At 40.1% G+C, this 16,606-nt stretch overlaps 1 protein-coding gene and 1 pseudogene across 3 annotated transcripts in view; one reads left to right on the top strand and one right to left on the bottom strand.

Annotated features, from left to right (window-relative positions):
- Nucleotides 1-15,328, bottom strand: part of GFPT1 (glutamine--fructose-6-phosphate transaminase 1) — a 55,141-nt gene extending 39,813 nt beyond the window's left edge. The window contains exons 1-2 of one of the 2 annotated variants that reach the window (XM_081068046.1): nt 15,096-15,328; nt 1,988-2,095 (exon numbers count right to left, since the gene is read on the bottom strand). In XM_081068046.1, the coding sequence (XP_080924172.1) occupies nt 1,988-2,095; nt 15,096-15,102 (115 nt within the window). In that variant the 5' untranslated portion in view covers nt 15,103-15,328. The remainder of the gene's footprint in view (nt 1-1,987; nt 2,096-15,095) is intronic. The other variant, XM_081068045.1, reaches the window with a different exon arrangement.
- LOC308505943 (large ribosomal subunit protein eL8-like) lies at nt 6,943-7,741 on the top strand (annotated as a pseudogene). Its single transcript has one exon. The product of its transcript is annotated as a large ribosomal subunit protein eL8-like (transcript).
- Nucleotides 15,329-16,606: the final 1,278 nt, after the last annotated feature.

Here is a 16,606-nt window from a genome sequence, read left to right as displayed (position 1 = left end):
ACTTAATTCCTGTTCTCAAATTTCTAAAAGTCTATTAAGACAGGCAAGGAAAGCATAATTACAATACAGTGTGGTTTCAGGTTATAATAAAAGTACTATCGGTTGCAACTGGAGGACAGTGGAGAGACACAGAAGATGAGCACTCACCTCAGAAGTAGGATAGAGGGAATAAGGAAATAGCAGGAAATACTCTCTTGAAATTCTACTTAATTTCCCAAGGAATTTGAAAAAGTTACCCTAAAGGTACTGGAAAAACAGTGAGAAGTTTCAAGTAGAAAAATCACATGGCAAAAAGTTTAGAAAACTCTCTTTGGGAACAGTATAGAGGATAAAATGGAGGAAGAGAAACATGAAGAAGAAACCAGCTCTCAGAAGTTACAGCTATAGCAAAGCACAAAGGAAAAGGGCCTGAACTAAACAGTGGTAATGAAGACAGATATGGGTGATATTGGGAAATAGAAACTACTGGATGTAACGTGAGAAAGTGAGAAAAGTCTGGGACACCTCCTTAAGGCTCAAAGGACTTGAATGATTGTTGATAGAAAAGGAACACAGAAAGAACAGAGCGGAAAGTGGGTTGAGAACTCGAGTGTATTCAGTCAAGTCTGAACATGCACAGTTTATACTGTGTTTTATTCAGGAGGCAGTGGAACATACAGGTCTGCAGCTTGCAACAAACATCTGGATTTTAAGTCACCAATATATAGGAGGCTGATGACGTCAGAGCTCACCCATGAAGACAGGAAGTAAGAAGATACAAAGTAAGAAATGTTAACATTTAAGCAATTGGTGAAAGAAAAGGAGCCCCCACAGCAGATGGAAATCATCATCACATAAGGAAGAGAATTAGATGTGTTGTCAGAGAAGCTAAGGAAGGAGAGAATTTTAAGAACAAAGGAATTGACGAACTGACTTTCCATTAACTGAGGAAAAGTCATGGAAGATAAATGTCCATTACAACCGGCAATGCTAAGTGTACAGAAAAGAGTGTACATAGTAGGCCTGACACTACTATCCTCAGAAATGCCTGATTGCACAGTTGCCCTTGGCTGGTACCTGGGAACTTGGATTTCAGGAGGATTCCCACCACCCTAACTGATTAAGAGCTCACTGCACCTAAACTGCTGGTGGTAACAACGTGGCTTATGCTGAACATCCGCTTCCTTTCTAGGAGTCAGAAATTTTGGTACACTATAGACAGAGAGTGTCTATGTGACCAGCCCCCAATGAAAAACTTGGGCACTAGAGGGGTAATGAGCCTCCCGGGGAGACATTTTACACCTGTTGTCACAATTTGCAGGGGCAATTAAGCACATCCTGTTGTGACCCTATTAGGAGAGGACTCTGAGCTTATACCTGTTCTCCTCCAGACTTCACCCCATGTGCCTTTTCCCTTTGCTGATCTTGCTTTGTATTCTTTTGTTGTAATAAATCATAGTCATGAGTACAACTATATGCTGAATCCTTCTAGGAAATCACCAAATCTGAGGGTGGTCTTAGGGAATCCCATTGTAGTTAAGGGAAGGAGCTAGAGTAGAGCATAAAGTTGACAGAAAGTTATTTTTATGTGCTTTGCTATTTATTTATGGTCGAAGACTTTTATGCAAGTTTATATGCCAAAAGCCTGGAATCCATGGAGAAAAAAAATTAAAGTTACAGAAAAGAAAAAAGATACTTTATAGAGTAAGGCCTTTAAGAACTTCGTTCGACCAACCATGAAAATGCCCTAGATGATTTGTTTTTACAGTAACATTCTTTACAAGATACCTATAAGAAGCAATACTGTACATAAATGGTAATACTGTTGAAATTACATGAACAAACCCTTTAAAAAGGCAAAAATTCTTCAGATTTTAGATTGACCCAAAACAAAACAGACATTACTAAGGAATCTAGTCACCTAAGACAAACGAACAAAAAGAAAAACATCTCTATTTAGATGCAAGAATCATGCAAAACCCATTAATATTTTTTTAAAAGTAAATACCAGCAGAATCATATCCTCTGTACTCCAGTCTCTGAAGGCCTTTGATTAGGGTCTCCAAGATTTCCCGTCTTGTGCGAGGGACATGGTAGTTTAAGTAAGCAAATATACCTGCAAATAAACAAATATTTAATAGAAAATTCTGTCTAAAGAATACAAATTAAATAATTATGACAAATTCCTCATTTGAATAATTATGTCTAAGATGTACAAAAATGTGAAGTTCGAGTCCATCTTTAAAAACACAAATAAATCCTTTCTTCAAACTGCCTGAAGGCAGTGAAACTTTTCCAAAGAGGAATTTCTCATCTATAAAAGACAGAAGCAAATATGTCAAAATAAATGTGTTTGGTTTTTTTTCAAAGCAGCCGGTCACTTATCTGCTATTATTGCCATTTTGTCAAGTGAAAGTTGTCAAATTTAATTTTTTAAAAACTAACCAATCAACAAATTTGTGGTCTATGTTCTAAATACTGAACATTGTTTAAAGGACAGCATTTCCTGAAATAAGTTTTTTAAGCAACACATGGGCCCTACAAAACTATACAAATGAAATTATTTTTCTTACTTCCAATGACCATGTTATCAATAACATTTAGGAGTAAATAAATATCAGTGATGTGAAAAATACAACCTGAATAATCTAATAATAGGGGAAAATGGACAAAAATATAGAGTCTTAAAGAAAATGGCTTAAATCACTTGTTCACCAGATACTAGCTAATGACAAATAATTGCAATACGTTTACAAACTCTTATGAATTCATAGAAAAGGAGCAATAATTTGGAAATGCAAAACTAGAAATTAAAGAACTAGTACATGTGAACTGAGTCAGAAAAGCAAAGAGGTAGTAAGCAGAACATAGGTAAAGAAAATCCACTTTTTAGGAATAGCAGGATGGAAATTATCTGCGATCTTCCATGATTGTGCTTTGGCCATGATGGATATAGCTCCAGAAAAACTGAAGTGCAAAATATGAAGAAATGTAAGTTCAAGTTGCTTATTTATGAAAGAACTTTCCTTTTTCTTAACTATATTACCCTATAATGCCACTGTTTCATTAGAGGATTAAATGAATTCTGTGGAGAACTCCAAAATGACTAGTCTTTATTTCTATTTGAACAGATGTCTTTATTTCTCTAAATAGATTGGTCCTATGGAACCATTCTGGCATACAGAAATACCACACTGTTAATATCCAACAACAAAGCCATCATACATGTATGTCGGCACCAGGATCAGTACATTACGACTTTTTTCAAATAAACTATCAAACCCTTCAAAAAAAAAGGAAATCCACATTTTAAAACTAAAATCCAAAATAACCTGAAACAACTGTTTGAACTTTCCCAAAAAAAGTAGTATAAGGCCAAGGACTTATAGAAATCCTGTATTTCATTCACATTAAAAAGGAAAAAAAAACCCTTACAATAGTAAAGAATTTTTTAAGTTACCACGTGTCATACAAGCATCTCACTTTCATAGCACTACAACCTTGTATGAGATCTGGAGCTTTTTCTGTTACTGCTGTTCCTTCATAAAGTATCTTTAATATGAACAAACTAAACCATTTGATTGTAAATCCAACTTTTATGTGTTCTACATTTATTTCCCCCAAAGCACATTGACCTTTGCTAAAAATTAAATTGCACACAGAAAACCGAGTCTCAAGTATTTTTTTCCCCTTTTTCTGCCTCCCCCACCCCACTCCGGTTCAAGCCGCTGTTTCTCAGTCTAGTTGTGTAGGACACAGCTCCCTGGCCCATGCTGGTATTATGAGCCTTGCGCTTCCCCTGGCTGAGGCAGTTTGTCGCCCGACGTTGTTAGGCCGATTACAGCAGCTCTCTCCGGCTGCCACAGGGTAGCCCCTGGCAGCTCACGCCACCCTCTCACTGCTGACTGCAGCCCAGCTCCAGGGAGAACTGTTGTTCACAATCTTAGCTGTAGAGGGCGCTGCTCACTGGCCCATGTGGGAATCGAACTGGCCACCTAACGGTGTTAGGAGGAGCTCGGGGCTTCAACTACCTGAGCCACGTGACCAGCCCCAAATAAGTTTTTTTTACTAAATTATTAAAGAACAATCCATAGACTATAAATCTTTTCCCAAAATGTTACTTAAATATAAACGTACTAAAGAATATTGATTCTCAATTAGTCTATGCTCCATGATTGTGACTAGCATCAGCTAAACAATCTGCTAAAGGAGGATACGACCTAGCTCATCTGAAGGTCATTAATTAATAAAACATAGTACACTGTCAAGACTTGTCTGTAACCTGAGGCACTCTGGAAAGTCCAGTGTTGTCAAATCCCAATAACTCAGCACAACCAGAAAATATCACTACTAAATCATCTTTTTTTTTTTTTTAAATTAATTTTATTGGGGTGACAATTGTTAGTAAATTTACATAGATTTCAGGTGTACAATTCTGTATTACATCGTCTATAAATCCCATTGTGTGTTCACCACCCAGAGTCAGTTCTCCTTCCATCACCACACACTTGATCCCCTCTACCCTCATCACCCACCCCCCACCCCCTTACCCTCTGGTAACCACTAAATGCTAATCTTCTCTGTATCGTTCCAATTTTAGTATATGTGCTGCCGAAGCGAGCACAATCATCTCTTTTTTTAAGAAATGTAATTATGATAGTAAAGTAATGCATCTAGAGAATTAAAGATTACACATAATCAAATACCAATGAAAAAATGTTAAATGTGAATGACATAAAACCGACTGTATTTAATACAAGTTAAATACTCGATACATTTTTTAAAAAAAAATTCAGAGTAATTCACATGTAATATTAAATGCAGTGGGTTCAATATATGTGACTTAACTGCATTCAAATTTGATATTTCTAACTTCAGCCTCCTCGGTTTCCACTGGTTTATTGTGTCAATCTTAAAATCTTGAGTACAATTTCATAGGAAAAGGGATCTTCTCAACCAATACCCATTTCCAAACAAACTTTAAAAATTGTGACTGTTTGGTAAATAAAATTCACACTCAACATTTGTTAGCTCATAAGAAAGCACTCCTGGGGAAAAAAAAGTACTCTTTTGTTAAAGAAACCTGCGAATTCTTTGAACTCATGTATATCCCCAAAAGTTTCCAGTATACCAGCTGCCTCAGCTTCCCCTTCTGCTAAATGAAATAGTTCGGCTGAGATTTGCTAAAATAGTATTCACAGCAAGTGCCCACAAGTTACTAACTGGTAGTGGCTGTGGAAATCACCCACTAAAAACGATTCAGTGGCCTAATTTCCTAAACAGGAAAGAAAGCCACGGATGATTAGCAACATCTATTACCTAGGGAGTGACAGCATATGGGCCACATATTTCTTACCTCTGTCACTTGAGGACCTCTATGGTCCCCTCATACTAGATGGTCTATGATTTCTGAGAATTCTCTGATTGCTTTGGATGTATTTATATTCCTGTATGTATGTATTTATATTGTATGTATTTATATTCCTGATGATTTTGACATTTTTTAGTACCTTTATAGACAGGACTTCTCTCCTGGCCTCATTTGTTTGTTATGACATTTACATGATTTTGTTCTGTGTTCACAGTAGCTACCAAATTAAAACAGGAAACCTGGTGAAGGGCCTTACTACTTTTGGAATCAAGCAGCTCCTCAAATATTGTTTCATTCAACGTCCTTTCGTCTTAACACTGATGAGAAAACATTGTTTCCCAGTTGGGACCATTAACTGTGTGGAGTTCGCACGTTCTCCCCAAGTCTGCGTGGGTTTTCTCCGGGGACTTTGGTTTCCTCCCACACCCCAAAGATATGAGGTAAACTGATGTGTCTACACTGTCCCAGTCTGAGTGAGTATGAGTGTGAGTGGCCCTGTGACAGAACAGCGTCCTGTCCATGGTTGTTTCACACCTTTCTCCCTGAGCTGCCGGGATAGGCTCTGGCCATGAGTGACTTTGAACTGGAATAAGCACGTTGGAAACTTATTCTCTTACTTGTTTTTATTCATCTTTCTTAAGCGTATGTATAGCTCATATTTATTTCAATGTTTAATATTAGAAGTGTTTTGGGTCTTTATTTAGAAGGTTAGCGATGTTTTTGTGATCAAAAATATGCCATAGGATATTAACCCTTGTTTATATCAATTAGCCTACAATAAAATTGGTTTCGTTATTCATCTTTTCACTTAAAGTCGCAGTTTCCAAGAACCTATCCATGATATTAAATGAGGACTTACGGTATATTGTTAAGCATTAAAAGTAAAGCAACATATAAAATATAAGGACATTTTTCTACAAAACCATATTGTTGCACCTAAGAAGAAAAAGCTCTCATATTACCTAATATGTTATTCAAATTTTCCATATTATCAAAAAAGTCTTTTATAGCTGATTTGTTCATTCTAGGATATAATAAAGGATCGTAGCTCACATTTAATTATGTCTTATTAGTCTCTTTGAATCCAGAATGATCCCCCTGAATGCCATGTTTTCTCCGAGACAGTGACTTACTGACAAACCACGGCCAAATTTCTTGCTGAATGTCTCACCTTCTAACTGTGTCTAATTGTTTCTACGTAATGTGGTCTAACCAGTTCCTCTATTCCTTGTATTTCCTGTGAACTGGAAGGTAGACCTAAAGACTCGATTGAGTTAGATTAAAAGTTGGAGACAAGAATTATTCACAAGTATGTATGTATTTTATATTGTCTGTTGGTCCCCTATTAATGATGCTAAGATTCATCACTGGTTTAAGGTAAAGAAAGTCAGATCACTTACCCTATGATATTCTGAAACCATCTGCAAAATATTTTCTAGGTCTTTAGATATTAAGAATTTTAATTTTGATTTTAAGACATTCATATTTTCTTTCTTTGTGGTCCATATAATAATGACGCATTTCCCAATAGGTGGCATCATCATAAGTGAACCACCATATATCAAATTCCAATTCCAGTTCCATTGCCCAAGATGCCAAAAGGGAAGAAGGCTAAGGGGAAGAAGGTGGCACCAGCCCCTGCTGTCGTGAAGAAGGAGGAGGCCAGGAAGGCGGTAAATCCTGATTGAGAAAAGGCCCAAGAATTTTGACGTTGGACAGGACATCCAGCCCAAAAGGGACCTCACCCACTTTGTCAAATGGCCCCAGTACATTCGGCTGCAGCGGCAAAGAGCTATTCTCTATAAGTGTCTGAAAGTGCCTCCTGCCATTAACCAGTTCACCCAGGCCTTGGACATCCAGACAGCTACTCAACTGCTTAAGCTGGCTCATAAGTACAGACCTGAGACAAAGCTAGAGAGGAAGCAGAGGTTGTTGGTTCAGGCTGAGAAAAAAGCTGCTGGCAAGGAGGATGTTCCCACCAAGAGGCCACCTGTCCTTTGAGCCCGGGTTAATACTGTCACCACTTTGGTGGAGAACAGGAAGGCTCAGCTGGTGGTGACTGAACATGACGTGGATCCCATCGAGCTGGTGGTCTTCCTGCCTGCCCTGTGCCGTAAGATGGGGGTTCCCTACTGCATTCTCCAGGGGAAGGCCAGGCTGGGGCATCTGGTCCACAGGAAGACCTGCACCACCGTCGCCTTCACACAGGTTAACTCGGAAGACAAAGGAGCGCTGGCTAAGCTGGTGGAAGCTCTCCGGACCAACTACAACGACAGATACGGTGAGATCCGCTGTCACTGGGGAGGCAGCGTCCTGGGCCCCAAGTCGGTGGCTCGCATTGCCAAGCTGGCAAAGGCAAAGGCTAAAGAACTGGCCACCAAGCTGGGCTGAGTGTACCCTGTTGGCGTTTTCTGTACATAAAAGTAATAAAAAGTCTCCTTTAAAAAAAAAATTCCAATTCCAAACCTACCTCTGTTTTTAAGACGGGAAGCACTACTATTACCAATAATCATTACTATCATTTTTTGGTTCACTACTGAAACGACAAAAAGGAAAAGAGGAGGCATAGAGGAAGAAGTAGGAGCAGTATTTCTCCTTACATAACGGACCAGGAACTGAAAGCAAGAAAAGGATGACAACCATAGAGAAATTTTCTAAGACCAAAGTATGGTAACAGAGCTGGGAGAAGGAAGAAAGGGGATTAACCTAAATCATTCCTGGTTAGGAAAATGGAATATAACGGTGTTGGATCTGCCAGTTTTACATGCCAGCCCCTGGACAGCACTGTTGGCCCAAAACAGTCCACCTGTTAGGGTTAATGGGTTATCTGTAATCTTGAGGTAAACGGGAAAATATAATGGCAAATAACCAGCCTATCAGGCATGCAGAGCATGTGTACAACGGAAGCATTCATAACTCAAAATGGTGCTGAGTAGAGTAGAAATCACTAGATTGACCCCTTTTCCAGGTCTTTGAATTGTCTTATCAAACCTCCCAATAAACAGTTCTGCTTAAGGTAACTAAGCTTAAACATCAACTCTCCACTGCTCTTTGGTAATTGCTCCGATACCACACACAGTAGTTGTATGCAGCAGAGGAGATTTTCTGCTCCTAAAGCATGTGTTGATTTGGGAGACACTTGGAGTAAGTATCTCCCTAAGTGAAGCAGATGCTCGCACCTACAGGCATCATTCTCAGAAAACGGCAGCTTCAATTCAATGACATGAAAGCACTTATGAGTACCTTGCTTAACGAAACGTTCACACACCACCTGATCACAGACTTGAGATACTTGGTTGAAAGCAATTTAGTTGTAAGTCAAGACTATTAAACCTGATTAAAATGAAAACTGAATGCAATTAGCTGATTAATCAAATTATTCAAGTTCCTATGCCTCGTTGAATTTATGTCCCGATGAATAAGAAATTTTATATTTTTTCACTTGACAACTTCAATATTTTCAGACCCTAGACATCAGAATTTATAAGTGTTAAGTGTTCAGATTCATTATCTAAATTTTATACTTTCTGAATTAAAATCCATCTACAATGCCATCTACAACAACTCAGTTTCCTTTAAAAAGTTTTTCTTATATATAACACAAGTTTACTAGTTAATTCATCATCATCATGAAAGATTCAAATTACACAAATGCTACAGAATGAATTTTGAAAATCTCCTCTTTCTACCTCCACACAGGGAAGATAAATAACGACCATTAATTCTATACACATTGTCCCAATCCTTCAGCTATGAATTTGTCTACACATATGAACCTAGAAGTATATAGCTTTAGAGGGCTTTCTTTAGTATATGTGCTGCCGAAGCGAGCACTAGAGGGCTTTCTTTAAAACACATACATTTGATGACATTACATATATACCATTCTGTGCTTTTTTCTCTTAAGATGTTGAGATCGTTCTCTGTCAGCATAACACATCTACTCTACTTTATGCAATGGCTTTATGTTAGTCCATAATAGTCATATTGTATATAACCATTTCCCTATTAACTGAGGTTTTTCTACCTTTTTGTAGCTACAAACAATGCTGCAATTAAAGTTATACACATCAACTAAATATGTGTCATAAAACACAGTGAGTGCTACTATAATTAGGGAGGCACATTCTAGGTAAGATTCCTTTACAAGATGAAACATTACGATTAACATTTTCTACATTCCGAAAAATACAAAGTAAAAATTATATGGAGTGACACAACAAGAAATTTCAATTATTTATGTGTTTTTTAAATTATTTAAAATATTTTTCCCATTTACAAAATGCTGGTTCAAAGTCCCTTACTTTGTTGTAAGTAGATTCTGCCACTAGAAGGAGCTCCACAGCACCCCTCTTGCATGCTAACACCCTGGAAGTCAAAGCGCTGTGTAAACCCTGAATATCTGTAGTTACACACACCCTCCCAGGCTTCCGACATCATCATCTTTCCTGAGAAAAAGCATGCACTTCCTTCTCACAAACCCACTTCTCCAACAGTTCATCTCTCCCACTTCTCTTGGATCAATCACATCAGACCACAATTTTTCATCATCCTCACAAGCCAGTTCTTACTCCTGCATCCCTGAGCAGGGATGCATTTCCAGTAAGGTCTATCTATTTCAGGTCCATTGACCCATTCCAGGTCCACTTTCATAACAGCTCTCCCAACTGATGACCAATCATGTTAACTCATAGTTTGTCTAACTTTCTAACTTTCCCCAGATATTATTCTAAAGTCTAGAGTCTAGACTATTCTCAAATCCCTATTTCTTCCTTTCCAGCTTCTTTCTCATTTTCAGTAGTCTCACTTTATAGAACTGAAGTCTTCATCTTCATCGTAACAGTATAATACCATACATACCTCTTATCCTTATTTATAAGCTCCAAAAAGAGAAACATATTCTACATACTACTCCCTGAACCAGGCTGTCCTACTCATTGGTAAGTTATGAAGAAGAGGCTGGCCAATGACGTGACTGCCATCTGTCCTGCAATCAGGACCCGGGCCAGAACAGAAGTTGCTTTCCACAAACCCCCCTTACTGATCGTAACTGATGTTCATTCTGACATAAATCAGTATCTCTCCCTTGCCTCCTGCCACGTGCTGGTTCCTAGAATGGACTGTTGTCCTGATTTGGTCAATATAATTTCCATACCTGGTAGCATTCACGTACTAGTACCTGTGACTGTCCACCCACTTTTACCCTACATAATTCTCTGGGGCCTGCCAAGTGACACAGAGATCCATTTCGTCCTGGAGTCGCCCAAGATATGCCTTGTATGTATGTTTCCCTTAATAAATTCTATTAATTACCAGATCGGAGTGGCCAACCTCTTTCTTCAGTCTTTCCTTGCCCCTTCCCCACTCAAGGAGGTAGATTTTTCAGTCTTGGGGCCTTTCCCTGGGTCTGTGTCTATTAACATACCTGGTCAGACAATTATGTTCACAAACTCATCCTAGAAAAAGTGCTACAGACCTCAGTGCTAAATATCACTACAGTCACCTTCGAAGTACTCCTCTTGGGAAGCTATGCACTGACACCAGCGCCTAGTCCACCCTTCAAAGCAATTTTGGAACTCTTTTTCTGGAGTGGCCATCAGAGCTGTCATCATATTACCCTTGATGTCGAATGTCATCAAAATGTTTTCCTTTCAATATTTCCTTTATCTTCAGGTAAAGAAAGAAGTCATTGGGGGCCAGATCAGGTGAGTAGGGAAGATGTTCCTATACAGTTATTTGTTTACTGGCTAAAAACTCCCTCACAGACAGTGTTGTGTGAGCTGGTGCACTGTCGTGATACAAGTGTCATGAATTGTTGGTGAAAAGTTCAGGTCATCTGACTTTTTCACGCAGCCTTTTCAGCACTTCCAAATAGTAAACGAGGTTAACTGTTTGTCCAAGTCGGTACAAATTCGTAATGAATAATCCCTCTGATATCAAAAAAGGTTAGCAACATCAGTGCAACAAGTTTGGGAACTTAATTGTCAGACCTTGTAAGTGATTTCTCAACTTTGTAAACATAGAACTTTCTGTTAACATCAAAATATTCTGAGGATCCTACACAATATTGGGTTGAATTTTTATTATCCAATTTTTATTCAATTTAGAGACAATGCTTAGAATATGAATCAATCAATGGATACCCTGTAATAATTTTATAATTCACAGGTCTGGGACCACAGCTCTAGAACTCAACTTTTCAACTCTATCAAGGGCCCTCAGTTCCCCAACTCTCCCTGCTTTGTTGGTATCCTTACCCCGCCTTCTCAACACAAACTCAAGTCCTTCTGCCTTCGTACATGCAGCCTCTCTAAGGACGTCGTTCTAGCCCAATGAAATGAACTTCTCTCGGCGGAATTAAACATGAATGACCTTTTTCTACCTTGGCAGACTCTGTCCAAGGCAATAGACTACGTTGGAACTCTTCTGCCTCTAACACTGTTCCTTGGCCTCATTTCCTGGCACTTCTATTTCTTCTTTCAAACCCGCTGGCAGTACTTCTCAATTAATTTCTGACTCCACTCACTGTTGGGTAACATATGCCATCAATGATATCTTTCACAGGGCACTAGCTCTCTCCCAGCTGGCACTATTCCTCAACATTGAAGTCCTACCCGATCATCCATAATGTTCCTGGCCTAACCAGTTTCTGAACTTCTGTTTATTCCACTTGTGGGCTATAACATGGCAATGAAAAAGGACTGTCTATTATTACCTACACCTGTTACATGTGTATTCACCGTTTCCTCAAATCAGACAGCAATTCCTTAAAGGCAATTCCTTTGCTTTAATCATCTCTCCAGCGGGCAGAGTGCCAAGTATAAAGGCATCACCTCAAATACCTTCTAATACTTTTTAGGTACCTGAAATGTGAAGTCAAAAATTCCCAAACCACAGAAAAAGAACACTATTTACAGAATGCTAAGTAGGGATGAGGTTCCATAATAAAAGATGTAAGAAATACTGGGTTAAACAAAGTTAAAAGGTTTATCTGTAGGTCTTCCTAGAATCTTTAACCTTGCTAACTGCAAATCTCCAAAAGCAGAATTTCCCAGATTTTTGTTAATAAAACTCTTTCCCACTTTCTACTGCTCATTATCAGCACTTATTAACTTCTCCCTTTCCGGGGAACACAGTTGAGAAAATGCTTATTAAGCGATTATTTTCTTTTACAGCTACTTTATATCCAGCATGATCTCTAAGGATATGTTAATAGTACCGTTTTATGACTTATCCTAGCAGCAAGTTTCAGTATCCCTCAATTACTCCCAAAGCCATTAGACTGTATAATTACAAAAAACTTTTTAAGAATTCATTTCAGGATACTTTTAAATTGCAGCTCCCTCACTGCTTTTAAATATAATCTCATTTACAAAAACTCTATTTATATACACTAACATTTATTTAAAAAAAAAAAAAGCAAACTCTGTTTTAAAAAATGTGGGTACCTGAAGCAACTTGACACTCTCTCAACAAAGGCAAAGGTAAAACAATTAAAAAAGAACTAGTGTAATTTCAAAGGATCAAGAATAAGAGGAAGATAAAATAAATTTGGAAAACGGACACACTATTAGTCTCTGGGAGGTTCACAACACTCATCAGCACATTAAATGTTCTATGAAGTCCTCCAATTAAAGAAACCAATTCAACATTGTTTAATCTGTTGCTCCCAAATTTACCTGACCATAGAATCTTTTTTTGTCTGATTAACACTTATTAACATCCCAATTCAACCTGGTAAACATTGTAACAGTTTAATCAGTGTATCAGATTGAAAAAAAAGCAGATCTCAGAACCGGCTAGCCCTCATTATTCTGCTTCAACATTTTGCAATGTTGAAACAAAAAAATCTTTTAGAAAAACCTGAATAGGCAGCAGGTAACCAGAAGATAAATCTCTAAATTTTCCTATCGAATCTCATTCCCCACTCAATTTCTCTGCCTAGAAATTTTAATGATTAAAGATGTGCGAGGAAAACAAAGGCAAATTCTTGTCTTCACAGTTAACCTTCAGAATTTACATTAGTTCAGGATATAAATTAGTTAAGGACCATATTCCTGGAATCATGAAAAACTCCGGTCTGAGTTAAAAGCAAGACCTCAGAAATGCCTCAAATACTAGTTCTTTCTTTATTATTTACAACCTGTCTGTTTTCTCAGCATGGAGATGGGGATGGGGCATGTGGATGGGAATGGCATGGGGACGGTGGCTAAGTGAAAACTCTCAACATCTAGTCTCCATCCTGCAAGCCCCACTCTACTCTGCACCTTTTCCAAACCAGATCAGATATTTTCTTTTATAGTACTTTGACTTCCTTTTTCCTGGAACAAGATGAAGAAATGACCTGTAACCTGAAAGCCAGGTACTTAACCAGGCACACACCTCATGATTCAGGAACAGTTAATTACCAAATGTAGCAAACTGAGGATTAAACAGTTTGCAAATTCACTACTTCACAGCTCCAAATCATATTATGTGTTTTGTAAAACCACTCTACTAACTGCACATAGCAAAAATACAGTATATCTGATTCTAAAGTGAGCAACACTAATAATTTCAGCAAGCTGTTCATAGGTGTTTCTGTTTCTGCTTTTTAACCTACTCTAAATTTAAACCTGCTCCTCCTTTTCAGAAACTGAAATTAGCATAATGTTAAATACAGGAAAAATATACACTAATGAGAACAAGCCAGCTCCAGCTCAGTTCTCTTGCAAAAGGCTACAAAGAATAAGTTTCCCAGATAGTTTAAATTCTATTAAAGTCATTATTTCCCTTTAAAAAGTGTTTTTTATTTTTCCAGGAGTAAGGTCAGTTGTAAATTTCACTAAGGTAAGAACAGAATCCTTTATACTGACAGTGGCCAAGTTAATACCAATTTTAGTATTGAGTATATCAGTCATTCCAAATCTATTTCTGACAATCCGTTTTAGCTAACACTTTTTAGGTAATGTTGAAACAACTAAGTCTCAAAACAAGAGCCTAAACTTTCTGTTTTAACTGCTCTAGGTAAAACATTCATTAAATGTAGACCAGTATTTTTCCTAGGTAAGTCTTTTTAAGTGGGTGCACATGCAACTGATCAATGATGTCTGATCTATCGCCAGGGTCACTTCTGGGCGGCCTTCACAGACGATCAGGTCTAAGCCCATTCACCGAGTTATTGATTGGCAATGGTTTCTGTTGAGACAGGGTGGAAGAAATAAGATCGTGTGTAATGCCATTGTCTTAGCTCTAGTTACAATTCTGTTTTCTATTGGGCCTGACCGGAAGAAACTAAAAACTGAAAATAAATACTTTTTAAAAGGTAAATACTGGAAGAACACAAGGTAAGTCCAAGAGTCCTCACCTGACGTTCCACAGGTTGCCTCACCTGGTAGACTCGTGAAGACACCTCCCTCCACACCTCCATTCCCTCAACCAATACAAACAATCCCCTTTCCCGATACACACATTTCCCTTTTCTCTCGGCTCCCTTCTGGGCGCAAAACCGCCCCTTGCGGCCCCCCAGGTCCTCTATAGGGCCCGCCCTCCGCTCAGGTGCCTTCCTAAATCCACCACCCACCTCCAGCTCGCAGAGACCGGCCCCCACCCCCAGGACCAGCAGCCGCCCCGGGACGCTCCCCGCCCATCATCCAGACTTCGCACCCTCCACACTCCCGCTCGCTCCCGCGCCTCAGGCCTCAGCGGCGCCCGCACCGCACCCCAGCACCACCCGGCAACACGCCCCCCGCCCGCGGCCCCTTACCGCACATGATGCAGGAGGCACAGTCCGCAAGGCGAGTGGCGAACGGCTGGCAAGATCGGGAGCGCACACGAGCCTGTGGGGCGATCGGCGGGGTTGGAGGCCAGCGGGGCGCCGGCGAGATTCCCTCCGGGATGCGGCAGCCTGGGTAACGACTGCCTCCTCGGCCTCCCGGGCTCGCCAGCAACTGCCTCCTGGCCCCGCCCCTCAGCGCGCACCGCGCCGCCGCCGCCGCCGTCCGCAGATCTCATTGGGTCACGTCCGCGCTGCTCACGCGCAGATCCCGCCTCCCTGCACCGCCCCGCCCCGCCCTTCCCCGGAGCCCACGCAGGCGCTGGCCTGCTGGCTGCGAAGACGTGGCAGCGGCTCGTGGCCGCATCCGCTTGGGGTTCCTGGAGCCGCCCAGCCCTTGGGTGAGCAGCGGGAGGGATAGCGCCGCGGGGGAGGAAGAAACAAGGTGGCTGGCAGAGAATGTCGGAAAGATAAGGAAAGAGTAGAAAGGAATTGTTAGCAAAGCAAATAGCATTGGGGCGCGCGCCTAGTGCAGTCCAAGGCCCCAAGGTCCGGCACCCCACGAAGCGGGCAAAGGGGAGGAAGAAAGCAGGAGGCCTGCTAAGAGGATCCTGAGGCACGACAAATCAGAGTGGGAAAGGGGCATAGGCCGAAGGAAAAAAATGCAAAGAATTGAGAGGAGGAGAGAGATCAAAATTCTTGATTGCAAAACTCTATGCAGTTTCGCTCAGTCTTTCTGGTGATAGGCAATTCAGTTCTGGACTTAGGCTCTGTTGTAACATCGTTGGCTTCTAGAATCCCTCGGGCACCCGATCCGCACCCCCATCCATTGCCTGCCTAACCCCCAGTTTTGTTTTTTGCAGAGGGGCAGGAGGGGAGACTTCTGCTCCCCCACCTGAGAGGACCGTAGGAATTGCCTACATTTGACAGCCTGACGTTTTTGACTCATGAAGGATTAATCAATTCTATTAATGTACCATTCCTGCCAAAAGAAACTTAATCAAAGAGACATGATGTTTCTGAGAATTTATTACCTGAGCGTTTGCTTTAGGAAGATTTAAATGGTTTCTTTTGTCAAATATACGTGGTTACTGTAGCTCTATTAACGATTCTAGGATAGAATCAAGTAAAACTTGTATGGCACACAGAACATGGCCTGGACTTCTGACCCCAGATGTCTCATCTTAGCTCACACTAACTGCTCTCTTCCTACCCCAACTTCCATCCCTTTACGCTCCAACAACACTCAACAGATAGTTTGAGAATTGGGCGAACATTCTCAAGTCTTTTCACACATTGGTTACACTTCATGGAATCCTGACCCATCTCTACTTAAATGCTACCTCTTAGGGAAAACTTTTTTTTTTTTTAATCTCCCCCAGACAGACTTAAGGACATGCATTAACTTCTCATTCCTTGAGCTTCCCCCTTTAAAGTAATATGCTTTGATATTATTTTTTGTACATTTCCCCATTAGGCTAAGTTTCTGGAGGCTAGAACAA

This window comes from Rhinolophus hipposideros (genome assembly GCF_964194185.1).
Source record: "Rhinolophus hipposideros genome assembly, chromosome: 12".
In the NCBI taxonomy this organism is placed as follows: domain Eukaryota; kingdom Metazoa; phylum Chordata; class Mammalia; order Chiroptera; family Rhinolophidae; genus Rhinolophus; species Rhinolophus hipposideros.
The sequence above is the reverse complement of the archived record's forward strand: the minus strand, read 5'-3'. Positions and strand labels throughout refer to the sequence as shown.